Below are 27,575 nucleotides of genomic sequence, written 5' to 3'. Positions count from 1 at the left end.
TTTCAAATCAAATCAAACTCTACACGCCCCGAATACAAGAAGTGTAGATTTTAACGTGAAATGCTTACTTACAAGCCTTGCAGTTCAAGAAGAAAATATTTACCAAGTAGACTAAAATAAAAAGTAATAATAAAAAGTAACACAATAAGAATAACGAGGCTATATACAGGGGGCACCGGTACCGAGTCAGTGTGCAGGGGTACAGGTTAGTTGAGGTAATCCGCACATGTAGGTGGGGGCGAAGTGAGGTAGCAAACAAACAGCAAGTAGCCGCAGTGCAGTGTAGGGGGGGGTATTTCCGGTGGCTATACCCGGTGGATATTTTTATGAATTGTTCAGCAGTCTAATGGCTAGGGGGTGGAAGCTGTTGAGGAGCCTTTTTGACTTGGCACTCCGGTACCACTTGCCGTGCGGTAGCAGTGAAAATAGTCTATGACTTGGGTGACTGGGGTCTCTGACAATTTTATGCGCTTTACTACGCCTATTATTTTGGTCCTGGATGACAGGAAGCTTGGCCCAAGTGATGTATCACTTGGGCCGTTTGAACTACCCTCTGTAGCCCCTTATGGTCAGATGTCGAGCAGTTGCCATACCAGGTGGTGATGCAACCTGTCAGGATGCTCTCGATGGTGCAGCTGTAGAACCTATTGAGGATCTGGGGGCCCATGCCAAATCTTTTGAGTCTCCTAAGGGTAAAAAGGTTTTGCCGTGCCCTCTTCATGACTGTCTTGGTGTGTTTGGACCATGATAGTTTGTTGGTGATGTGGACACCAAGGAACTTGAAACTCTCGACCTGCTCCACTACAGCCCTGTCGATGTTAATGGGGGTCTGTTCGGCCCATCTTTTCCTGTTTTGCTCATATTGAGTGAGAGGTCTTTGTCCTGGCACCACACTGCCAGTTCTCTGACCTCCTCCCTATAGGCTGTCTCATCGTTGTCGGTGATATGTTGTGTCGTCAGCCAACTTAATGATGGTGTTGGAGTCGTGTTTGGCCACACAGTCGTGGGTGAACAGGGAATACAGGAGGGGATGAAGTACACACCCCTGAGGGCCCCCAGTGTTGCGGATCAGCGTGGCAGATGCATTGTTGCCTACCCTTACCACCTGGGGGCGGCCCGTCAGGAAGTCCAGGATCCAGTTGCAGAGGGAGGTGTTTAGTCCCAGAGTCCTTAGTTTAGTGATGAGCTTCGTGGGCACTTTGGTGTTGAACGCTGAGTTGTAGTCATTGAACAACATTCTCACATAGGTGTTACTTTTATCCAGGTGAGAAAGGGCTGTGTGGAGCGCAATAGAGTCTGTGAATTGTCATCTGTGGATCTGTTGGGGCGGTATGAAAATTGGAGTGGGTCTAGTGTGTCTGGGAGGATGCTGTTGATGTGAGCCCTGACCAGCCTTTCAAAGCACTTCATGGCTACCGACGTGAGTGCCACAGGGCAGTAATCATTTAGGCAGGTTACCTTTGCTTCCTTTGGCACAGGGACTATGGTGGTCTGCTTGAAACATGTAGGTATTACAGACTCGGTCAGGGAGAGGTTGGAAATGTCAGTGAAGACACCTGACAGTTGGTCGGCGCAGGCCCATCTGGCCCAGCGGCTTTGTGAATGTTGACCTGTTTAAAGGTTTTGTTCACATCGGCTACCGAGAGCTTTATCACACAGTTATCCAGAACAGTTGGTGTTCTCGTGCATGGTTCAGCATTGCTTGTCTCGAAGCGAGCATAAAAGGCATTTAGCTCGTCTGGTAGGCTCGCGTCACTGGGCAGCTCGAGTCTGGGTTTCCCTTTGTGGTCCATAATAGTTTTCAAGCCCTGCCACATCCGACGAGCGTCAGAGACAGTGTAGTAGGATTCAATCTTAATCATGTACTGACACTTTGCTTGTACGTTTGAGGGCATAGCGGGATTAGTCCGGATTAGTCTCCCGCTCATTGAAAGTGGCAGCTCTAGCCTATACGGTCACTGTGGGGATGACCTCATCGATGCACTTATTGATGAAGTTGATGACTGAGGTGGTGTATTCCTCAATGCCATTGGATGAATCCCGGAACACATTCCGGTCTGTGCTAGCAAAACAGTCCTGTAGTGTAGCATCCACGTCATCTGACCACTTCCGTATTGAGCGAGTTACTGGTACTTCCTGCTTTTGTTTTTGATTGTATGCAGTAATCAGGACGATATAATTTTGGTCAGATTTGCCAAATGGAGGGCAGGGGTGAGCTTTGTATGCATCTCTGTGTGTGGAGTAAAGATGGTCTCGGATTCTTTCCCCCTGGTTGCACATTTGACATGCTGGTAAAAATATGCTAAAACTGATTTAAGTCCCTGGCCACGAGGAGCGCCGCTTCTGGGTGAGCATTTTCTTCTTTGCTTATGGCCTTAAAACATCAGCCATGTTCTTCGGCGCCATATTAATAGACCTCACTTGAGTGGGGCTAGCGTTAGCACCGTTAATGAGGTTGGGCTAGCATTAGCATTCAGCGTCCGACGCGAGATGGCATTATCGTTGGTAATATAGGCATTCAGACAGACAGCTAGACAGACACACGATGACGAGGGACATGGAGCTAACCTTGAGCTCTCCAGCCGCCACTTTGAAGACCAGCTCCACAACGGAGCCCACAGCCAGACGAGCCGCGCTGGACGAGTGGACCTCGTTCCAAATGGTGTCGCTGTCCACCTGTGAACACGAACACACATTTATGTCATGCGCAATATATACATGTTCATGTAGAATACACAATGTAAACAGGGTAAAGCATACAATTGGACAATGTTGGACCTGGATGGCTGTGGTGCCATTTGTCCTCCCAGTCCCAACAATTCCAGAGGTATAAAGAGTGAAGAAGATATGCGCACACAAGCTACAATACAAAAGCCCCTAACCACACACAGTGTTTACAAATCCCTTGTATTGTATCAAAGCTTGCACAGGGAGAGCGGGGGGGGGGGACGGGGCCGGACGGACTTGATTGCTGAGCAGAAAAGAGACTCTCAGAGTGAGTTATGGGTCAATCCAACTGATGTGAATGACTCCCCTTACAGACAGAAACTCAGTTTGGACAGGCAGGCTTAGTTTCTTGTACATGCACGACTATCCTGCTGGCACACACACACACACACACACACACACACACACACACACACACACACACACACACACACACACACACACACACACACACACACACACACACACACACACACACACACAAAACACACAAACACATGCACATCCTGTACGTCAATCTAAAGGGTAGGGAGAACTAATTTGCTCTTCACACGTCTGTCCGTCTGAGTGTGCTTCTGGTGGGACCCCATGGGGGAACACAAAAGCATGCTAGTAGAGGTGTGATTGTAACGTCCGGGAGAGAGGTGAGATGGCTTTTATTCACAGACGTGTGTCAATATTGAGCCAAGGGAGAAGTTTGGGAGAGATGAGGGCTATACTGTAGACGGAGAGAAATATTAAATATTTTAAAGGGGGGGGAAGGCATGGAGAGTGATGTGGGATGGGGTGGGGGGAGCTGGCTAGTCCCGGGGTTGTGGAGGTGTGGGGTGTGCATGTGGTCAGAGAGAGAGAGGCCAGGCATTCATCCGTCAGGGCTGATTATGCTGACACACGCCTGCTCCGTGGCCCCAATCACAGCGCGCACACACAGTACTTCTACACACATCTTTACTCCTCTACACACCACTAGACTGCATATTGTTGCACCCCCCCCCCCCGGGTTAAGGTTGAATTCCGAGATGGACTAACCTAAGGAGAAGAAAACAGCTGGCAGAGGGAAAGATAGGCAGGAGAGAGAGAGAGCGAGAGAGAGAGAGAGAGCGAGAGAGAGACTGGCTTCCAGTCGAAGCTCGCATCCACTACAAGCCCATGGCACTTGCCTATGGAGCAGCAAGAAGAACTGCCCCTCCCTACCTTAAGGCTATGTTCAAACTCTACACCCCGACCCGAGCACCCCGTTCTGCCACCTCTGGTCTCTTAGCCGTCTTGGCCCTCCAAGCTCTTCTCTGTCCTGGCACACCAATGGTGGGACCAGCTTCCCCCCCCCTACCTCTTCAAACAGTATTTAAAATAATCCCACAGCACCCCCCACTACCTCCTCACTCCCCTCCCCCACTAGCTCTGACCCTGCGACTTTATTGATGAAAACGTACGTACGGTGGCTGTGATATGTGGTTGTCTCACCTAGCTATCTGAAGATGAACGCACTAACCGTAAGTCGTTCTGCATAGGAGCGTCCGCTGAATGACTACAATGGCAACATAAATGTAGCGAAGGGATAGAGCGAGAGGGAGTTTGTGGGGACCTAGGACCTTCTGTGAACCTCGGGGTCGCTGATAGACTCAGCATACATTGACTCTGGTGATCCCTGCCTGCTGCATTTGGCTTTCAACGGCATGAATGCTCAAGGCGAGAGTTAGAAAAGAAAAGGAGAACAGGGGGCCTTTTCAAGTCACGCCAAGAAGGACTTTGTCACGAATTATGAGTCTGCGGTGCATTTACGATGCAAAGAAGACCGGTGGGGAGGGAAATAGGTTGGGGGGAGAAGGCACGGGGGAGTTGAATGAAGATTGACGGCTGCACCAGAGTGAGTGAGTGAGTGAGTGAGTGAGGAAGTCATCAAGGAAATGAATGATAAAGTAATCGAGTGATCAAGCTAAAAAAAAATGGGAGACGTCGACGAAATGTGACAATGTACCCTGGGATGAACTGAGGAGTGTGTAAAAAAGTGAAAGAAAAGATTGAGAGAGGGAGGGAGGGACACAGCTCCAAAGTATGTCACTAGTCCCTGAAGGAGAAGAAAGTGCAACGTCGGAAGGGCAGAGCAGCCTTTGACGAAAGCGACTTGCAAGACTGAGACTGAGGAAGACGAGGCGAAAGACGCACGCCAGTACGACCAAGAGCGATAGGGGGATAAAATAGAGAGGAAAACGAGGGACCAGGGAACCAAAGAGAGTGAGGGAACGTGTTGGAATGAAAGAGTGGTAGTTCTGCTCAGGCTGACAGGGTAATTTGATGAGGCGAGGCGCTGTGCTGGGACTACAGGAAGACAACAATTTAGCCCTCATTTCCATAAAACAGAGCAGAGCCAGTTCTGTTTCCCACCGGCAGCAGCGGGCAGAACAACAGACCCAGCTAGATGCCCTCCGTGGAGAGAGAGAGAGGTAAGGGAAAGAAGAAGAGGGAGAGGGATTGAAAATCAGACCTCTGTCAACATATTGATCTAGGGAGCAACAAACACACAATCTGAGTTCACACACTCCAATACACACTCCCACACATACAGTACGCAAGGGAACACACGCCCCATGAAGACAACGAAATGCAAGCATACAGAGAGGGTCACACACATACACTAACCCAGCTGACCTTGTTCTTACCTGTCCCCCCCTCCCCTCCTTCCCAACCATCATACTGAAGGAACAGCACACACACACACAGCATTGCCCCCCCCCCAACCTCCCCCTTACCCCCCCTCCCCTCCAGTGTCCCCCTCAACACACAGATAGCGCCCTCCCACCCACTCTACAGGACACAGCTTGTTTATAGAAAACATATGGTCACAATTACCCACTCGACAGAAAGCAGAGCAACAGTTTTGGTTGCCTCTGGTGCTCCAGGGTGGTGTGTGTGTGTGTGGGGGATAACACACAACCATTATTTAGACAGGGGAGAATAAGTCGGGAGTGACTTACCCCTACCCCTCCACAAGGCAGTCTCACAAACATGGGAGTCAATGAACCTGAGAGGGAGAGAGATAGAATGGGGGTGGAGAGAGAGAGAGAGAGAGAGAGAGGTAGAGAGAGAGGGAGAGAGAAAGGTCAGAGGCAACCGCCAGAATACTCCCTTGTCACACAGTATGCCCTACCAGTCTCTCCATTCAAGTAGCATCTGCAAGATGACTACAACGTCAACTTAGACATGTCATCCCCTTTGAGATATAAACGAATCTTGACCCGTACTAATTCTAGCAAAAACGTTGTAAAGTGGAAACCCCACACCCTTAAAACAACACCCCGGCGTGATTTGAGAACATAGGCTACACCTGTGTATGTGTGTATGATTTTGTAGTGCCGTCTAATCGAGAGAGCAGCATTTCACCTTTGGGCCTGAACATTTAAAATGTGTCTAGGTGACCATTCACTATTCTTAGTGGGTCCTGAGTTGATCATTACACTTCTGCATTAATATGAATTCATATAGCAGACCCTCCTAGAGCATTGACACATGACAGAATACACAACATAGTCACACATATTTGAAGTAAACAATTTTAAAATGGTGCAAGTGGAAATAGGGAAAGTCCAACAGTCCAAAACAGTGTTTCTCCTGCGGGTACTTGGGGGTCCTTCAGGGGTACTCCGGGCAGAGCAAAATGTACACAGTGCTACAGTAACTAAAAAGGTTGGGACAAAATGACTGTTCTTCGACAGGCGCTGCTTGGTTCACTCCGATATGACAGCCAGGGTGGTCATAGTTCGATGTTTGAGCCAAGCCGTCAGTCTCCCTCTCAACCAATACGAAATATTTAGGTGATGGATCAGAACACTTTGGGTGGACGGAGTAAACACAGAGGGGTGATGTCATGGAACATTGTGTGTGTGCGTGTGTGCGCGCGCGTGCGGTCATTATTGGCAGAGAGGTAGCGGCCTTGACCGAGCTTAGGGACAGACTTGAACGAGCTCCAACTGTGGCGAGATAACACGAGAACGGAACAACAACAAATAAAATGGTGGTTGTTTAGGTAAACAAAACAAATTCTGTGGAGCTTCCTGGCTTTTTCTTTACACAGAAGGCTATAATGCAGATAATAAAGTTGATACCGGTCTGGTAGAGGAACACTATCATTAGACCAGCTCTGCCCTGTAATAACCGACAGCGGAGGTGTGAGAGGGGGGGGGGGGATAGCAGTCTACGGGAGACTGTTATTGTCGTATACACTCTCATACTGTAGGCAATCCTGTTCATGTATTGTACTTTATGCATATCAATCAAATCAAATCAAATTGTATTTGTCACAGGTGTAGACCTTACCGTGAAATGCTTACTTACAAGCCCTTAACCAACAATGCAGTTCAAGAAAGAGAGTTAAGAAAATATGTACTAAATAAGCTAAAGAAATGTTTTAAATAAAAACAAACACAGTAACATTTTCAATAACAAGGCTATATAGAGTCTGTGTGGTGGTACAGGTTAGTCGAGGTCATTTGTACATGCAGGCAGGGGTAAAGTGACTATGCATGGATAATAAACAGTGAGTAGCAGCAGTGTAAAAACAAAGGGGGGGGTGGCATTTGATTAATTGTTGGCTTTGGGGTAAAAGCTGTTAAGGAGCCTTTTGGACCTAGACTTGGCGCTCTTGTAACGCTTGCAGTGCGGTAGCAGAGAGAACGGTCTATGACAAGGGTGGCTGGAGTCTGACTATCTTTTGGGCCTTCCTTTGACACGGCCTGGTATATAGGTCCTGGATGGCAGGAAGCTTGGCCCCAGTGATGTACTGGGCTGTACGTACTACTCTCTGTAGCACCTTACGGTCGGAGGCCGAGCGGTTGCCATACCAGGCGGTGAAGCAACCAGTCAGGATGCTCTCAATAGTGCAGCTGTAGAACTTTTTGAAGATCTGAGGACCCATGCCAAATCTTTTCAGGCTCTTGAGTGGGAAAAGGCTTTGTTGTGCCCTGTTCATGACTGTCTTGGTGTATTTGGACCATGACATTGTTGGTGATGTGGACACCAAGGAACTTGAAATTCTCGACCCCCTCCACTACAGCCCCATCAATGTTAATGGGGGCCTGTTCGGCCCGCCTTTTCCTGTGACCTCCTCCCTATAGACGGTCTCATCATTGTCGGTGATCAGGCTCAGCATTGTTGTGTCGAAAGTAAACTTAATGATGGTGTTGGAGTCGTGCTTGGCCACACAGTCGTGGGTGAACAGGGAGTACAGGAGGGGACTAAGCACGCACCCCTGAGGGGCCCAGTGTTGAGGATCAGTGTGGCAAACGTGTTGTTGCCTACCCTAAACACCTGGGGGCGGCCCGTCAGGAAGTCCAGGATCCAGTTGCAGAGGGAGGTGTTCAGTCCCAGGGTCCTTAGCTTATTGATGAGCTTTGAGGACGCTATGGTGTTGAACACTGAGCTGTAGTCAGTGAACAGCATTCTCACATAGGTGTTCATTTAAGCAGATTTCCGTCGCTTTCTTGGGCACAAGGACTATGGGGGTCTGTTTGAAACATGTAGGTATTACAGACTCGGTCAGATACAGGCCAATCCTAACTTCTGACATGCATTGATAATTTGTGATAATTTGACTTCAGTTTAAGTTGGGATTCACCCTCACTATAATGAGAGCATCTACACAACTGATCCTGTATAGTGTATTAAGCACCAACATCCATTTGGGTATGGGCCATATCCACAAAGCATCTCAGAGTAGGTTTTTTGATCTAGGATCAGTTTAGCCTTTTAGATCATAATGAATTAGATTATTTGGACAGATCCTAGATCAGCACTGGTGTATGACTTACTGTCTAGTTTCTGTCGGAGTGGGTTGGTTCCATACAGAAGGACGTGGGCCTCAGAGTGAACCATCTGCAACTCCTCCAGAGTGGCTTTCCGCCCTCGGATACACTGCAGAGAGACAGAGAGACACACAGGGACCGAGAGACAGAGAGAGAGAGAGAGAAAGAGCGAAAGGGGAGAGAGAATGAGAGAGAGGGGTAGTGAGAGAGGGAGAGAGAGAGGGGGAGAGAGAGGGAGAGAGAGTTGGTAACACTTACTATGACACCTGTATCTGTGATGCTTTATCCATTAGTTATAACACACTCCTGTTTTACTAATCCCCAAGGGTCACCTGAGCTTTTGATGGACAGGAGGGATGGAAAGATGAAAAGGAGGGAGTTGAGGAGGATTGGAGAGGAGGGGGGGACAGGGTAACACCTGTAGCCAGGAATCTCCAATTAGTTACAGTGGGGGTCGTAAAGGGGGACCGATGTGTGTGTGTGTGTGTGTGTGTGTGTGTGTGAGTGAAAGAGAGAGACAAAGAGAGAAAGACAGGAGAGTGAGAGAGGAGAGCAGAGGGGAAGGGAGGGGAGGAAGTCTGGGGATGGGACTTGTTTGTTTGTTTGTGCCATTCAGGAAAAACAGAGACTGCAGCTATGCAACCAAGCGTAGCGCTGACGCAGTGAACGAGTGAGATGCAGAAGAGGTCAGACACAAACACGCACAGCGCAGAGTGTGATGCAGGATAGATCAACCCCATTTAGGAACCATTAAACTGTGTTAATAGCTCTCAGATGAAGAGTAAAGCATGCCTCTTGCTGAGCAAGTTTGTGTGTCAGTGTGGTAAACATATGTGCGCACATGTGCGTGTGTGGATGGTCACAGAACAGGTGCAGCGCGTGATAAGACCCACTATGATAAGACCCACTATTAGCTCAAATTCAGCTTCAACCCACTAGCAGCTTTTAATCTCTACCAGTGCTTCAAAACAACATAAAACTTCAAAAACAACCCCCTAAGCTAAACACTGGCTACCCCCCCCCCCCCCCCGAATGGTTATGGTTAGGATTTGTCAACGGCGTGCCCTACGGGCAACTTGCTGTAGGGTGTTTTGTCAACGGGAAGGTTGGTTTAACACTGCCCTCTCCTGGTCAGACAGGGTCTGAAAGTGGAGGCACAGGTCCATCTCAATAGTCCAGGTTGGATGGGGAAAGGCAGCCACTTTATACTGTTGAGATCGGTTGGCAAACAAGCTTCCTCAGTTACTCTGACAGGGGACCTGAATTTATACTCCAAACTGGATTCCTCTCCTTAGTCTCTGCAATGATCGAGAAGAAAAAAAATAGACTATATGGGTAAAACCCCAGAGCTGGCCACACTTTAACCTGTCCTATTACTTTAACCTGTCCTGTTACCTCTGAATCCGTGCTGAAATGAGGAATACAATGTAAGAAAGCCAGTTAACATTTGACAAGATAGTCATTTAGCAGATGTTCTAATCCTGAGCGATTTACAATTAGTGCATTCATGTTAAAGGTATACTTTGGGATTTTGGCAATAAGACCCTTTATCTAATTCCCCAGAGAAAGGGGGGGGGATTCTTCAAGACAGTCTTTAAAGAGTTTAGAGTTTCATACATTTCCGGGAAGATGGACAAGGACGTTAGGGGGAAGCCTGATCCACCATTGTCGAGCCAGAACAGAGGAGAACTCTGACTGGTTCTGAGCGGGACCCGCCCTCCCGTAAGGGGTGGGAGGGTCACGAATCCAGAAGTGGTAAGATGGAGTGATCGGGTTGGGGTGTAGGGTTTCCGTACCTCACACTTGCCCCTCAGTCCAGTCTCCTGCAGTCGGGACCAGATGCTCTGGATGCGTCCGGCGTGCTCGGGGTGTGTGTTGGTGTTGCCACACATACACTGGTGCTTCTGCATCAACGTGTCATACACCAGGCCTGGAGGGGAGAGGGGCAACGCACAGACACACACACACAGGGTTATGAAAGACAATGTTAATGCGACTGTTTGGGAGACATAGGTTCTGACAAACAGCACACGCACACTGCACTGCTGATCAGTGCGCTGGACACTGGGGCTCTCAAAGTGGTTTATGGGAGAAAGAGAGTCAAGGTAAAACATTTTGTTTTCACAGAGAGAGGACACAGACTAATCTAAGAGAACAGAGAGTGTGTGTGTGTGAGTGAGATACAGACTACAGGTTAGAGAGAGAGTGTGTGCGTGGTGTACCTCGTGACCCGTGCATATAGCCACGTTATAGTTACTCATTGTATATTTATTCCTCGTGCTATTATTTTTCCTCTCTCTGCATTGTTGGGCAGGTCCACACCGGTTGTTTACCAAGCATGTGACAAATTCATTTGATTTGATTCGTGTGAGCGTGCTTGTGTTTCTGTGCTTGCGTGCGAGCGTGTGTTTGTGTGTCTGTGTCTACACATGCGTGTGTGAGAGAGTCTGTATGTATGCGCATTTGTGTGTGTGATACAGACACGGGGTGCTTGGACACTAACCAGTGGTGAAGCGAGGCTTGGTGGGCGGCTCCTGCTGTACCACAATGGGGGGGAAGCAGGCCGAGGCGGGAGATGATTGGGCCCTGGAGAGGGGGCGGTGCACTGGGAAGGTGACTGACAGGCCAGCTGACTCCATGGAAGCCTGGTAGTTCCTTAACTGGATCATCCTCTGCTGCTCCAATAACACAGCCTGCTGCTCACACAAATACAGAGAGAGAGAAACAGAGAGAGAGGGGAGAGAGGCAGAGAGAGAAAGGGGAGAGAGAGAGAGAGAGAGAGAAAGAGAGTGAGAGAGGGGAGGGAGAGAGGGGAGAGAGAGACAGAGAGAAAGAGAGAGAGACAGAGAGGGAGGGGAGAGAGGCGAGACGGTAGAGAGAGAGAGAGAGAGAGAGAGAGAGAGAGAGAGAGGCGAGAGGGGAGAGAGAGAGAGAGAGAGAGGCGAGAGGGGAGAGAGAGAGAGGCGAGAGACAGAGAGAGAGAGATAGAGAGGGAGGGGAGAGAGGCAGAGAGAGAGAGAGGGGAGAGACCGAGAGAGACAGAGAGGCAGTGAGAAAAAGAGAGAGAGACAGAGAGGGAGGGGAGAGAGGCAGAGAGAGAGGGGGAGAGAGATAGAGAGACCGAGAGAGGCAGAGAGAGGGAGAGAGAGAGAAAGGGGAAAGAGAAAGGGGAGAGAGAGACAGAGAGCGAGAGAGAGGGGAGAGGGAGACGGAGAGCGCGAGAGAGAGAGCGAGAGACAGAGAGAAGGTTACACACGCGTAAGCTAATACACACACAACAAATTCTGCTTTTATGTGCATCTGTTGAGCTGCTGCAAGATATCTTACTAGCCAGAAGATGGCGCTTTATGCATATGAATCTATTATCATAAGCTAGACAGACAAGTGAGTCAGATGTGTGAGCGGCTTTAGGACCATTAAGATACAAATGGTATGCAAGTATGCATGCATTTAGTATCCTTTCACTTAGAATCAGCCCAATTCCTGCGAAAGCCTTTGGTGGCACGCACTGGCATACTGGTATGAAAGTATTTAGTATGAACACTATACTATAGGTTTTTGTGGTAAGGTGCTATTGGGATTCAGATTCTAAAACTGTACGGCCACTTAGTGAATTGCCAATACTGTAACTAACAGAGCAGGTTTAGACTGGGGTATCGCTCCTGCTCTAACACTTCCTTTCCCAGGGGCCCCCAGTGCTATACTTCCTGCCGGGGGATGTGGGCGTCATGGTGACAGGATGGACAGTGGATTGGATTTGGACCGACTGCAGGGCTGCATGTTAGACAGGGATGACATGGTGTTCTGGCAAAGTGTGTTTGTGTGTGTGTGTGTGTGTGTGTGTGTGTGTGTGTGTGTGTGTGTGTGTGTGTGTGTGTGTGTGTGTGTGTGTGTGTGTGTGTGTGTGTATGTGTGTGTCGGTGTGTGCGTGGCCCTCGGGAGACTAACTCAGATTCAGCAGTAGAGAGGAGGCGTGAGGCTGACCTCAGCCATTCAGATAAAAACCTGCACGCTATTTCACTTTGTGAGTAGGAGTATAGCGTGTGTGTTATTGTGTGTGCTTGCGTGTGTGTGTGTGTGTGTGTGTGTGAGTGTGTGTGTGTGTGTGTCAATACAGCAAGAGTAAGCCATGTGTGGGTGTCGGTTTCTCGTGAACTGACTAAAAATGAAAATAGCCTACATTCTGTTCACTATCACACATGCAGTACACGTGTGTGTAGTCTTCTTTCTCGGTCTGTCCATTTGGATATTCCAGCTCTCTTCAACTGGTGATGTGAATCACTTTTGTTTTTTAAATGTTGTGTGTCAAGTGTGTATGTGTGTGTGTATGTGTGTGTGTCTGTCTGTCTCCTCTCCTCTTCCCTCTCTCCTACCTGTCTGAAGAGCAGCTCCTGGTCGACCATCCTCTCTCGGTTGTCCCTCTCCTCTTCCTGAGGGTCCGGGGGCTCCTGCTTGACCGTCACCCCGCGCATGAGGACTCCTTCCTGGGGACACAGGGCTTGGTGCTCCCTTAGCTCCTCTTCTGTCTCCTCTGGGTGGCTCTCGTGCTGTCGACCCGGCCCTGGTTCGCTGGGCTTGGCCATCATCTGAGGAGGAGAGGGAGGGGGTTGAGGTCAAAGGTTAGAAGATCTGGCAGTGGGTGTGGATAAGTTACACATACAGTGCTTTGCGAAAGTATTCGGCCCCCTTGAACTTTGCAACCTTTTGCCACATTTCAGGCTTCAAACATAAAGATATAAAACTGTATTTTTTTGTGAAGAATCAACAACAAGTGGGACACAATCATGAAGTGGAACGACATTTATTGGATATTTCAAACATTTTTAACAAATCAAAAACTGAAAAATTGGGCGTGCAAAATTATTCAGCCCCTTTACTTTCAGTGCAGCAAACTCTCTCCAGAAGTTCAGTGAGGATCTCTGAATGATCCAATGTTGACCTAAATGACTAATGATGATAAATACAATCCACCTGTGTGTAATCAAGTCTCCGTATAAATGCACCTGCACTGTGATAGTCTCAGAGGTCCGTTAAAAGCGCAGAGAGCATCATGAAGAACAAGGAACACACCAGGCAGGTCCGAGATACTGTTGTGAAGCAGTTTAAAGCCGGATTTGGATACAAAAAGATTTCCCAAGCTTTAAACATCCCAAGGAGCACTGTGCAAGCGATAATATTGAAATGGAAGGAGTATCAGACCACTGCAAATCTACCAAGACCTGGCCGTCCCTCTAAACTTTCAGCTCATACAAGGAGAAGACTAATCAGAGATGCAGCCAAGAGGTCCATGAACACTCTGGATGAACTGCAGAGATCTACAGCTGAGGTGGGAGACTCTGTCCATAGGACAACAATCAGTCGTATATTGCACAAATCTGGCCTTTATGGAAGAGTGGCAAGAAGAAAGCCATTTGTTAAAGATATCCATAAAAAGTGTTGTTTAAAGTTTGCCACAAGCCACCTGGGAGACACACCAAACATGTGGAAGAAGGTGCTCTGGTCAGATGAAACCAAAATGGAACTTTTTGGCAACAATGCAAAACGTTATTTTTGTTGTAAAAGCAACACAGCTCATCACCCTGAACACACCATCTCCACTGTCAAACATGGTGGTGGCAGCATCATGGTTTGGGCCTGCTTTTCTTCAGCAGGGACAGGGAAGATGGTTAAAATTGATGGGAAGATGGATGGAGCCAAATACAGGACCATTCTGGAAGAAAACCTGATGGAGTCTGCAAAAGACCTGAGACTGGGACGGAGATTTGTCTTCCAACAAGACAATGATCCAAAACATAAAGCAAAATCTACAATGGAATGGTTCAAAAATAAACATATCCAGGTGTTAGAATGGCCAAGTCAAAGTCCAGACCTGAATCCAATCGAGAATCTGTGGAAAGAACTGAAAACTGCTGTTCACAAATGCTCTCCATCCAACCTCACTGAGCTCGAGCTGTTTTGCAAGGAGGAATGGGAAAAATTTCAGTCTCTCGATGTGCAAAACTGATAGAGACATACCCCAAGCGACTTACAGCTGTAATCACAGCAAAAGGTGGCGCTACAAAGTATTAACTTAAGGGGGCTGAATAATTTTGCACGCCCAATTTTTCAGTTTTTGATTTGTTAAAAAAGTTTGAAATATCCAATAAATGTCGTTCCACTTCATGATTGTGTCCCACTTGTTGTTGATTCTTCACAAAAAAATACAGTTTTATATCTTTATGTTTGAAGCCTGAAATGTGGCAAAAGGTCGCAAAGTTCAAGGGGGCCGAATACTTTCGCAAGGCACTGTACCTGCACCAAACCTAAGTAACGATAACTGTTGCAATACATAGTTTGTGAAATGTTCTATTTCTGGATGACCACAAAGAAAGTCCACTTCCTTCAAGCCTATGAGGGCAGTACACTATTTTCCCGATTTTCTAAAATATTTAAGCGGAAATGGAGAGTTAGTCAAGTGCTTCCCAACAGGTGAATCGGGACCCTAAGAGTGGACCGCCACAGCCAGTCCCTCTTGGGTTGTCATGTTATTGTCAATCAAGTGACTCACAGGCAGCCCAATTCTGATTTTGTTTTTCTCCCACTAACTAGTCTTTTGACCAATCGCATCAGATCTTTTCACATCAGATCTTTTTCAGAGGACCAAATAGTGAATAAAACCAATTAGTGAATAACATATCCGAATTGGCTATCTGTTTAAACGCAATCAAAGACATTCAAAAGCCTCATGTCAACACAAAGAAAATTGGGGAACCACTGATCTAGGAAAGCTGCAGCAGAGCCATATATAATCATAAGGATTCAACCCTATCCTTCATTTTCTTCTGCAATGATCCAAGTGTATTCTATCAAGTGCATCTGTTATGATACTGTTAACAGTTAGACAGGTGTTTTGGCTTCCAGTATGATCGTCTATGTGTAGATCGGTGAGTTGATACGAGTTCAAAGAGAGTTTCGCAAACATTTCCTTTCGGAGCACAGAGAAATCCATAAATCCACCAGAGGAACATGTCTAAATTTAAACGGATGGTAAACAAACGTCACTGCTCATGTCCAAACCGCCATCTATTAGCTCAGATGACAAGCTGACTGGCTGGCCCTTATGACTTGTTGCCAGAAGCTGGTTTGTTCAGATTATAAAGGTTAGTCCACCCACGGTCTCCGGGTTCACACAGACTCGCCGTGAGAAAAAGAAAAACAGAATAGATAGAGTGAGAGAGAGAGAGAAAGACAGAGCGAGAGATAGAGGTGAAGCCTCATCATAAAAGCAGAGAGAGAGTAAAAGAGAGAGTGTGAAGGAGAGAACGAAAAGAAAAGGAGAGAGGGCTGAGGTCTCATCATAAGAGCAGGGAGAGGAAGGGAGAGCGAGAGAGAGAGAGAGAGAGAGAGAGAGAGAGAGAGAGAGAGAGAGAGAATGGGAGATTATCCTCTATAAACAGGAGGACAAAGAAGGTACTTCTCTTCAAAAAACAAGTGCGGGAGAGAGGGATCAAGAGAGAACATCAAAGGGGAGAGAGAGGGGGAATGAAAGAGGGACTTTGGGGAAGGTCTAGGTTTAGAGAGGAAGGTGAAGAGAGTGACAAGAGAGAAATCAGAAATAGAGTCAGAGAAGGCAGCCCAGAGAAAGTGGAAAAGAATGAGAGCCAGACAAACTGAAGAAGATTTGACTCCGAAATAGAGAAAGAGTGCGAGAGAGAAACAGACAAGACAGAGAGAGAGAGAGAGAGAGAGAGAGAAGGAAAGAGACAAATGAGAGCGATAGAAGGAAAGAGAAGTAAAGAGAGAGAGAGTGTAATTTCAAGACTGTGGCGGATGTCGCTGTGCCAGGCCAGCTGGGTCCATCCAGCTCGGTCGCCACGGGGATGTCAAGGGTAAATACTACACCCCCCGTCCGTCCGTTCGTCCAGTGTCCCAGGTCGTAGCAACCATGTCTGGCAGACGCACGCACTGGGCCCTGTTGGCATGACGCCAGGGGAACCGGCTCATTGACGTCAGAGCACCAGTCTCTTGCCTCATCCCCCTCTAAACACAAGCCACTCTTTTTACACTTGCTCCCCCCACCCCTCTCTCTTTTATTCCCCCTGACTCCCTCTCTCTTTTTTCGCGAAATTCTCTCTATTTTTTAAAGGGGAAACTCTCTTTTGGGATTTACACCAGCTACATAAGGGATGAGGTTGCTTTGAAGTTGGATGCTAAATAAACACATTTTAAAGTTTTGGAGAGAAAGTGAGAGCCTACTGTAGTTCCTTTAATGCTTAAACACTGGTAGTTAAACAACTCCTCGACACTTAATATCCAAATATACATTTTCTTAAAGCTTTTCAGCTTTGCTGTACCTTTCATCCAAAACATGAAGCAAAAGTCTGTCTCTTCAATTACAAAACTTTTGACAGTAGATGACAATATAACAGCAATATGGAATTATTGACATCATGGAGGCAGCTGATTTAAGTAGTAAAGTGACAAGTGAGCTCTTATGGATCACCAGCAAACAATCAATGGATCCTGAGAGTCAGCAACCCAAAATATGACTGAGTTGTTTTAGCCACATGCTAACCTGGATCCTACCACTCCCATTGCTTTTCAAGCAACAATGCTAATGCTAGAAGGTTGGGAAGTAAACAAAGTCATATTCTCCATACTCTTCATTGCTGACCACTGAGAATCCACATGGATCACTTGCTAGTTCTGAGGTAAATATCGGAGGTAAATTTGTCATTTTGTTGAACTACCCCTTTAAAATGAAAACATTTATAGGCCATATTCTTCATATTCTTAATCGCTGACCACTGACAATCCAATTGGATTACTCGCTAGTTCTGAGATTAATTTGTAATGTGGTAATATCCATTGTTATAGTCCATTAAACACACAGTGATGTCAATGTGGCCATGTGTCAGTGAGGGACATAAGTAGGGGAAAACAACAGAGATTCAGAGGATAATAGCGTATAATCCCCAGGGAATGTCACGACACAGGAGAAATTCAGTAGGGAGAAAGAAAAGAGCAATAATTATCTCTCTACGCCCCCACCCTGCTCTGGCCTTATGATTCTCTATCCTCCCTAATCACCACACACACGCAAACACACACACACCAAGCTCCTTCCTGTGTGACCATATAAGGAAGCGGCTTCCTCCATACGAGGTAGTTGCTATGGCGACGGAAGAAGCGAGCACAGGAACATGCACGCAGGGCAGGCAGACTCTGGCAAACACTTAGCCGACGTACAGCTGTTGTGTTACTGCTGCTGCTGGTGGTGGGGCTGTTGCTTAATGACATAGCAGACACACACACATGTACACAATCACGCACGCCCCCGACCCCTCCCACACACACCCGCCCCCACAACTACCACCTCCTCCCAGACACACACCACACACACCTTGTTGATGTGCAGTTGCTGCTGCTGGAACTGCTGCTTGTGTTTCTCCAGGAACTGCTGGTGCTGCTGCTGGACCACCAGCTGCTGCAGGGCCTGGGCGTTCTGGGGCAGAGGGGCCGACTGGGTCCTCCCCAGGGGACGGTGCTGCCCACGCAGCTTGTGGATGGAGGGCGACTGCAAGGGCAGCCCGCCCAGGCCTGAAACACAGGAAACACCGACAACATTAAGAGGATGACCCACAAGTAACACTGGGGACCCACTAAGTGGAGGCTGGTGTGGAAGGACGGGCTGGTTGTTATGGCTGGAATAGAACGAGATGAACGGCATCAAAACACATTCATTACACTGCAGAAAGTACTATGAGCCGTCTTCCTCTCACCAGCCGCCAGTGAAATGGTCTTTCAAATCCAGTTTTTTGGGGGGGATGATGTGTTTTGGATAGTGCCTGAGACGGAGTGGATATGCTTACAGCAGGACAGACCTAGTGGGTTCTGGGACTGCTCCAGGAGCACCATGTGCTGGAGGAGGGGGTTGTGTGCTGAGCCCCCATCAGTCAGGTAGGAGGGCAGGTGGGCCCCCGGGATGAAGGGAGTGGTTATGGGGAAGCCCTGCTGCAGCCTCTCATGCATCGATAGCCTGTCACCATCCTGCTGGCCTGACGTCATCTGAAAGGAGGAAAAAAATATGCCGGTGCCCGGTGGAAGTTGCCCCTAAACGCAGACCAAGGAATCATCTAACTGTAGTGTATTTCCCTCTAATATATTACGGGGCAAAATACTGCATATCAGTGAACTAATAACTCTGCCTGACTTCACTTGGAAAAGTTGGAAACATGTAGAGAGAGAGAGAGAGAGAGAGAGAGAGAGAGAGAGAGAAAGGAGAGGGGTAAAAGGAGAGGAAGGGGGGGGGCATTCCTTACAAAAAAAAAGGGTTGAATGGACCGTCTGAGGGGGTAGAACGTGCGTCACTGACCTACTGCTGGTCATTGTCTCTCAATGGGGCCTTTCTGAAATGGAAGTGGGGCTGAAAAGCCACATACGGCAGATGGACTAGGTCTAGACAGGGCCCCCGCTATGTGGAGTCCTCCACTGTGAAAGGGCTGTGTGCGCAAGCAAGCCCTCAAAGTGGAGGAGAGGAGAAAGGAAGAACAGAGCGAGCGAGAAGAGAGCGAGAGCGAGGGAGAGAAAAGAGTACATTGGGGTGAGAGGGGAAGCCGGTGGAGAGAGAGAGAGAGAGAGTGTAGTAGGGAAAGGAAGAATGTGGGCGAGAGAAAAAAGGGGAGAACGTGAGATGTCAGGGTAGAGATGCAGAAGAGGGAGGAAAAAGTACGGGAAAAAAAGAAAATACCAACCTAACTAACGAAAGAAAAACAATGAACAACAAACAGAAAACAAACAAAGGAATGAACCAACAAGACAAAGACAGAAAGAAAGAAAGAACATAAAGAGCGAGAGAAAGCGGGAGTATGAACTCACGCTGGACGGGCCGGTGGCTGGCAGGCCCAGGGTGATGTTAGGCAGTGAGGGAGATGTGTACAGAGACAGCTGGCTCAAGGGGCCCTCTCGGCCGGCCAGCCTGTGGGCCAGGGAGGCCTGGAAACAGAGGAGCACACAGTCAGAGAAACACACACACTGAAATGCAAACACTGGCCAGATAAATAGACCCCTCTGGAAAAATGAACAGCCCCTGCAGCCTCCTGTCTACACGGGCAGTCTGGAGCACATGTTGGGTACAGAGACACACACTCAGCGCCTCAAACACAGACAAGGATATAGGGATACACACACTCGTGCACAGACACACGCAAACAAACACAAGCACGTACACACACACACACAAACAGTCACACCGGATCAAACAAGCATGGAAGCACATGTGCACACACGCGCGAACACACAGGCCTTATAGTGTGAGCCAACAACTAACAAGTAACACTTTGTTTGGGTCTGGGCCATATGAGGCAAACAGTCCTCAGCAATGTGACTGGGAGTCAACGTCAAAGCAGATTGAAGAGAGAAGAGTGCATCAGAAGCCCATGGTCACGGCAATCGAACAGCTTGACGCAGGTTCAAGTTACAGTGGCTGCTTACCTCGACTGTACTAGCGATGCCGTTCTCATTGGTGATGTTACTGGAGCTGTTGTTGGGCGAACTGGGGCCCGAGCCAGGTGCGCTGTTGCAGGCCGATTCTGCAACAAAAAAGACACAAGACATGTGGCTCCCACACAACACGCATACTGATCAAGGTACCAGGTTGGAAACCTATCGATTTCAACCCACAGAAAAGCACTAAAGTTACAGATGCAAGGGCTGTGTCGAGTTTGATTGTGTTCCGTTTGGGCTGAGTTGTGCACAGGATGCTTACCAGCCATGTCCAGAGAGCGCTTCTTGGCAGTAGTGATTATTGGACCATCCTTCCTACGTAGCAGTGGGCTACTTCTACGCTCTGTCACCTTCTGTTTAAGCCTGGACCGGAGCTTCAAGTTGGGCTCAGAGGCTAGAGAGAGAGAGGGGGAGAGAGAGAGAGAGAGAGGAAGTGAGAGAGGAAGAGCGAGAGGAAGAGGGAGAGGAAGAGAGAAAGAGAGAGCGAAAGAGAGAGAGGAAGTGGGAGAGGAAGAGAGAGAGGAAGAGAGAGAGAGGAAGTGAGAGATAGCGAGAGAGAGAGGGAGAGAGAGAGAGGAAGAAAGAGAGAGGAAGTGAGAGAGAGCGAGAGAGAGAGGGCGAGAGAGAGGAAGAGTGAGAGAGGAAGTGAGAGAGAGAGAGAGAGAGAGAGAGAGAGAGAGAGGGAGAGAGAGAGGAAGTGAGAGAGGAAGAGTGAGAGGAAGAGCGAAAGGGAGAGAGAGAGGAAGAGGGGGTCCATTTAAGCACAGCTTGAGAGCATAACATACACAACAAGGATTACAGAAATCTAAAAGGAAGAATATGCAGTTCTTAGTAAAGCCTTTTTTTACTGGCATCGCCATTGAGGGCATACTTGAGAGGAAAATGAATTGGGTTGAGAGCCACAAGAGGACCAACAGCATTATATAGGTTGATCATGACACAGATGAAGAGACCGAGGATGAAAGGTGGCCTGGCTTCCAAAATACTCAAAAAGGAGAGAGTGATGAGACACACGGCTAGTGTTACATTTTGCAAATCCACATGCATGACCAGCAGGATTCATTTGAATCAAACCAAATACTTCTGCAAAACATGAATGAATACAACACTGTAACAGGGACCCGAAGTGAAATTGTTCCACGTATTCTGTTCCGTCTGGCACATGATATAGTTAAATAAAGGTGAAAAGAAAAAAATATATATAAAAAAACATGCAGAAATATGGAAGTGGGTATTCATCAAATGACCACCCAGGCTATTTACATTAACCCGTACCCCTCCCGCCCCCCTTTTATACTTTTATACAGTTTATTTAGTAAATATTTTCTTAACTCTATTTCTTGAACTGCATGGTTGGTTAAGGGCTTGTAAGTAAGCCTTTCACGGTAAGGTCAACACCTGTCGTATTCGGCGCATGTTACAAATACAATTTGATTGATAACATTCAGGAGCTGTTATCTTTCTGAGGAGATTCTCGCTGCTCTGGCTTCCCTGGCTGTCAAAGCCCCATAGGGCTTTTGGGCTTCTCTCTCTCTGCTGCAAAACACGCATGTCACTCCGCTCTCGCTCTCCTATCCTGCTGTCTGAAACTGCATGTAAAACAAGAAAAAAAAACTCCAGACCCCAAAACACTGCCTCCCTCGTGGCGACTTCTGCTAAGCGGCGCTCAGTAGAGACCTGAGGTGAGGTCACACTTCTCCGAAATGCTTGGAGAAGAGAGCCTATGCTGGAGAGTGTTCACAATTTAGACACGATTAGTATTTGATCGATGGCGCCAAACACCACACTGTGCTGTGGCGCCGAGAATGAAATGATCACTGCAAAGGAAGCACCGCACGCGGCGCTCACCTGGTACCTCATAAAGGTTAGCCACAGCTCAAGGCATTTAGTGCTAACAAGCTACTCCTTAAAGGGGCTCCTTCTGGAAAGACTGACGGAGCAGATGTGAAACGACTTGACGAGATGAGCTCCAAAAATGTGACAAGGACGAGCAGCACTAGGGGGAAAAGAGTTCTCCAGTCTTGGCAGCTCTTGCAGACCCCATTCTTAATCAAGCCTGTCTAAATGCCAAGCTAATGAATAGCTCTTGTTGTCAAACGCTCTCTATTAAACGAGTGTGTATTGTTTGTGCCCTTATTTTCGGGTTTGCAAAACAGTCGTTTTTGTTCATTCTCGCTTTCTGTGCATAGAGGCGGATAACCTTTCTCTCCCTCCCCCTTCAGTTAGTCCGGACCAAACGCTCACCACCAGTTAACCCTTTGGCTTGGCTCGTAACCTCGTGTGAAATGGGTCTGGCTACAGAAGGCAAGCTACGCTCCATTAGCGTAGGACTCAGGGCCATGTCTGCATCAACATGGGATATTTGGTCAGGGAATGTTTGGTTGTTGGTCGTCCCATCCCTTCCCTTTCAGCTCCATGTATCCTTGAATGTGAAAAACAGGTATAAGAGTTGACCAGGTTCCCTGTTTTAATGCACTCGGAGCAGACAGAGAACACCTCTGGCCCATTTGGGACGAGCGGGGGCTTTGAGTGCGTGGAATGCATCATTTATATGAAAGTGCACTTTCAATTTGAGGGGCTGAACTTGCGGTTGGAACTTATTAAAACTTGATTGGGAATAAAAGAGCGGCGCTTCTTGTAAGTGGAGGGCACGTGTCCAAAAGGCTTGGTTAACAGGATCAGGGGAGACCCGGTCATGAATGTTGTGCATTAGCAGCTGGGGCGTATGGGAACACATTCAAAGAGACAATTCCTCCGAAGAGTCATAATGCAATCTAGCACAAAATAGCCTGACCCTTCCACTATGACTGACCGAGCGAACAATAGTCTGAAGTAGTTGACAGTAAGGTGGTGCAGACTACTTGTATCCACAACAGCTGTCTTGGCGTAAACTAGCCATAGATGGGTGATGTGTTTATTCGTGGTTTTGCCGGCAGATACTGTAGCATAGGATTTTGCGAGAATGTGCCAGAGGGGGGGGGGGGGGAAGAGAGTCTCTGTAGCTCGTGTTTGGTAGAGCGTGGGGCTTGCAATGCCAGGATAGTGGGTTCAATTCCCGGGACCACTCATACGTAAAGAATGACTGTACTGTAAGTCAGTTTGGATGAAAGGGTCTACTAAATGGTATACAGTGTATTGTTATTATATTGGTGCCCGGGTATTAGAGAACGTACATTAGAACTTTGGATAGAAAATGGGAGATAATGCTGGAGTTTCATGCTTGATGATGACGACAGTCGTATAACCAGCTTTATAAGTGAGACAGATGAAGGCGGGTCGAGCTACAGACGCGTCGACGCACTCGTTTGATTAACAGATTAGATGCAAACGCTGCATTAGCATTCACATCTCTCCTGTCGCGCTTCAGTAAAAATCGGCCTAGAACAGGCACCACATAAAACGCATGTGTCCCCCTGTAAAACACTGCAACACTGCAGAATAAATAATACACTCACTAAAGTTCCAAGGAAAGATGAGACATAAAATATGAGAGACGTCAAATTTGCCATTGGGCCTTTCGGCGCTGAGCTTTATTTGCGGTTTGGTGGACAGTGGCTCAAGCAGTCCAAGCGGGCCTAGGCCAAAGGACGTGGCTGGCAACCAGGAGTGGAGAAAGGGCTGAGAAGGGGATGGATGGGTGGATGGATGGAGGTTTGCCTGCCGTGCCAGGGTTTTCTCGGTTCTCTCACGCTCAGAGGAGAGATGGTGGGGGTAAAGTGTTGATGCAGGCAGAACCAGGGGCTTATGGCCTGTCTGCCCTGCAGGCTGGAGGAGCCTGTGGGGGTTCACCCCGGGACGCGGTGACTTTGAAGGGTGTTAATGCTGCCACGCCAAACGACTCACTGCAGGGGCCCACTGCTGACTCTAGCAGTCTCTCTCTCTCTCTCTCTCTCTCTCTCTCTCTCTCTGGAATGTCTATCTATGTGAATGAAGTTTTAACGTTATCTCAGAGGCAGCAAAAATCACAATAAACAATATCACTGTCTGTGAAATCAAACTCCACAGCTAGGCTTTAGTCGTGGTTTCTCATTTCTTCAGTGCACATTGAAAGTTCACATTGAAACATCAAGGAAACGAGACATTTTTTTCACTTCAGTTTCTCCACAAACATGGTGAAAAATAACGTCGCTCCAGCGATAGAGATGGTCCAGTCGCTGTAGTACCACAGACACGATTGAGTAAGACAGGCACGATCAAGTGAGTCAAACAGAGCTACTCCAGGAAACTGAAGAGACTCCTCTTCACATTGTGAATGGGCTGTGATTATCGTACGGTTTGATGCCTGAATGAGCATCATTATCATGAAGATGAACATGGAGATGCTCATTCTACGCTAGTTTCCTGAATTCTGAGTGGATCTACATAAAAGAAAGGAGACTTCTTTGGTACTTTGTCTACTCCTCGTTAGCTTCTATTCCTGTCCGTGATCTTCAAATCAGCGCTGAACAAAAGAGCAGGAGACCAGATTTTCGGTTTGATAACTTGAATCTGTTCGCTGAGGGTCAGTTGATGCATTACCTAAAATCTGATTAACTAGCATCTCAATATGCTGAAATGGACGCTATCTGTGTGATATTTGATCCGAATATAAGTTCACACATATTTTATGACCAATATCTCATTGTTGTCGAATATATCTACAGTATCTACAGTAAAACAATGTATATCTTAGAAGCTAGTTATTTATCATGGGCATCGCTTATCAATTACCTCCTACACTTGCAGCAACGACGTTTAAAATACAGTTGGGGGGTTTTAGATTCCCCACGTTCCAACTGTAAAATCTCCATATTAGAGATACGAGGTTGATACGAGGGAGAGAAGGAGACACGGATGAGCACGGTGACATTTTCCCTCTGACATTAAAGACAGACGAAGCCTCCTCGGAAACGCGATAAGACGGCACAAAACATTTGCAGCCTCCGCCGGCAGAGCGGAGAGAAGTAGCGTCGCAAAAGGCGGTAATGACACACGCCGCCGTCTTCACCCGTGAGTGGTTTAATAACAGCTGAACGCAGATATAAAAAAACTGTTTAAAAAAAATAAAAACATGCAGAGGGTAATGAGGTTTCAATGGAAGGCTAGAAAAGAGATGATAAATATTTCTGTCACGACGTTCCCGCTCGTCGCCAGGGGTGCTTATTTACACTGATTCTGTTGCAAAACGTTTCTTAAAACGGAAGCAAACGGAACAAAAAGGGGTGCGACCAACCGGAGTTTGTCCAATAGAAGAACTGGTTTTAGTTGCACTAATGATTACCCCTGCAGGATAATGCATTCCTGTCCACATCCCCATGGGCGGCAGGGCTGTCGGTGGCCCAGAGCACACAGAGGTTGATCTCCAGCTGGGCGAGCCGGGACAGACGCGGCCAAACGAGCGCAGACGCCGAGTGAATAATCACCGCCTAGACCCCACATTACAGGCAGGGGACTCTGCGCCGAGTTTTACACAACCAAGAGTTTCTCAAAGGCTTTGAAACAGGAAATCTCCAACCAGTGCTGCTGTGGTACCAGACTCTGCGTGTTCCTTAGACAGCCTTTTAGTTTTCTTGTGATTCTCATGTCAACAGTGTTCTGATGTTGGTGATGATATATAAAACCCTACTGGACTTTTTGACCCATGTCTTTCTTCAATGAAAATATATCCCCTTAACAACGGGAACCTTTATAAATATAGAATGGAAATAAGAAAAGGAACACAGCAGAAATGCTGAAATTACTCTCCTTATAAGGTCACGAATGAGCTCTCAAATGTCAAAGATCATAGGTGAAACGTAGTAGTAACCTGGATTGATAATCTACCCCACTGTCATATATTATCTGCCCCAACACTACAATGCTCTACACACGACACTGCTAATGATGCAGAAGCAAAGGCCGCAGGGAACTAGGGGGAAATTGCCCTGCAGTGCGTCACTGGTGTCAACAGTTGTGTCACCCATGGCAACTGTCACAAGGTAACACAGTTGGCTACGTCTACTGGACATTTTTTTATGTCTCAATTATTTTGGACCCATTTCCTCTTGCTGATCCGCCACCATATCGCTTTTAACTAGCCACTATGACTTTAGCGAACACACTTTTAGATGAGTTACAGTGTGGAAAGAGGAAGTTAGACAGGGAAGAGCTTTTTTTTTTTTTTTTTGTTATATTCAAACACAGCCAAGTGAAAGCAACACAAAAAAAACAGCGATAGTTCAATCCGAAGTGAAAAGCGCTCAGGGGTCAGGTGAAGGAGTCCTACCTGTCTTGCGGAGAGGAAAGTCGTCTTTGGGGTCGTACATCCCCAGGATGGCGTGGCTGTAAGGGGACATCCCTGTCTGGGGAGGAGAGCTCTGATCCAGGGAGCTGTGCTGGGTCTTCCTACAGAAGGGAGACAAATACACATTGACAGTATTTAATTTGGCTCCTTCAAAAGGAGCAAAGGTCGACCTTGACTTCTGAGGCAGAGGACGTCTGGTAATTGGAACTAAGATAATTCCCCATTGTAGATAAATACATTTAACAATTGTACACAGTATGACGGATAATCATCAACATGCAAGAAGATGTTGAAAAATCGAAATTCAGCTGTTCAATTATTTCTTGTCATCGTAAAATCTGCTCTTCAAGAAGCATCAAGGCACAATGGGGCCATTATTGAAAAGTCACACACACAAACACAGGATTCCCAGTTCCCTTCCCACCAGACGAAACCTGCTCTCAGGCCGACCTTTTTATTTATGGCCCGGCACTTTGCATGCCATCTCAGATTACCCACAATGCAAGTGCCGAGCCTGAAGTGGTGCGGCACCCTGTGTTTGCAAACAAACCTGCTCTGACAGGGCAATAAGCTGAAACAGATCTGATGGAGCCATAAAAGCTACGACTGCTGCATGGACCTGCTAGTGTGTGTAAGATCTGCTGAAGTTGCCCATCTGTCTGTGCCAGTCTCTCTGACTGGGTAACAATGGTCCGTGCCAGTTGCTGTGGCTAGTGTGTGAGGGGTGTGAGGGGGAATCAGGCATCAGGTATCTGTCTGCCTGTCTGTCTGTTACTGAGTATCCATCTATCCTAAGCTACCATTAAAAAATTGTGTGTACCTGTCTGTCTCTGTGTCCATTTTCCATTTTATGTGGCTGCTATTGATTTATGTGAATGCTGATTTTTACGGTACGTGGGTAACAAACAAGTAAAGAGTAAACAAAATAATGTAAAATTCCTATAAAGCCGTCAAGTGAAATTCATCTCTTAGCTAAATCAATAGAGAACGTGTCATTCATCAATAAAATGAGCGGGGCTTCATAGTTGTTAATGGGAAGAGCAGATGTCGGCACTGGCCAATCATTGGACTAGCCACAGCCTCACTTACAAATAACTTTGACAAGGAAGACACCAATGGGGAAATAAACTTTTCTCCACGCAGTCCTCTCAAGGACTTAACCATGACTACTGGTGTCAAAACTTAGGCCGTGGCTAGCAGAGAACAATTTTTCACAAAAACACACTCATCAACCTATGGAAAAACAGAAGCCTACCACAAACCAGCACAAACACACAACATCAAATGCGTTAGAGACAAGTCTG

At 47.4% G+C, this 27,575-nt stretch overlaps 1 protein-coding gene across 7 annotated transcripts in view; it reads right to left on the bottom strand.

The window, feature by feature from the left end:
- Nucleotides 1-27,575, bottom strand: part of hdac4 (histone deacetylase 4) — a 246,272-nt gene that overhangs the window by 45,487 nt on the left and 173,210 nt on the right. For 6 of the 7 annotated variants that reach the window (XM_064975777.1, XM_064975779.1, XM_064975778.1 and 3 more), the window contains 12 exons: nucleotides 26,254-26,372; nucleotides 20,272-20,403; nucleotides 19,998-20,095; nucleotides 19,383-19,499; nucleotides 18,377-18,572; nucleotides 17,908-18,104; nucleotides 12,899-13,111; nucleotides 11,029-11,221; nucleotides 10,322-10,455; nucleotides 8,532-8,634; nucleotides 5,703-5,749; nucleotides 2,569-2,676 (listed from right to left, as the gene is read on the bottom strand). In XM_064975777.1, coding sequence (XP_064831849.1) covers nucleotides 2,569-2,676; nucleotides 5,703-5,749; nucleotides 8,532-8,634; nucleotides 10,322-10,455; nucleotides 11,029-11,221; nucleotides 12,899-13,111; nucleotides 17,908-18,104; nucleotides 18,377-18,572; nucleotides 19,383-19,499; nucleotides 19,998-20,095; nucleotides 20,272-20,403; nucleotides 26,254-26,372 — 1,657 coding nt within the window. The remainder of the gene's footprint in view (nucleotides 1-2,568; nucleotides 2,677-5,702; nucleotides 5,750-8,531; nucleotides 8,635-10,321; nucleotides 10,456-11,028; nucleotides 11,222-12,898; nucleotides 13,112-17,907; nucleotides 18,105-18,376; nucleotides 18,573-19,382; nucleotides 19,500-19,997; nucleotides 20,096-20,271; nucleotides 20,404-26,253; nucleotides 26,373-27,575) is intronic. The other variant, XM_064975780.1, reaches the window with a different exon arrangement.

This window comes from Oncorhynchus masou, chromosome 10, assembly GCF_036934945.1.
Source record: "Oncorhynchus masou masou isolate Uvic2021 chromosome 10, UVic_Omas_1.1, whole genome shotgun sequence".
NCBI lineage: Eukaryota > Metazoa > Chordata > Actinopteri > Salmoniformes > Salmonidae > Oncorhynchus > Oncorhynchus masou.
The sequence above is the reverse complement of the archived record's forward strand: the minus strand, read 5'-3'. Positions and strand labels throughout refer to the sequence as shown.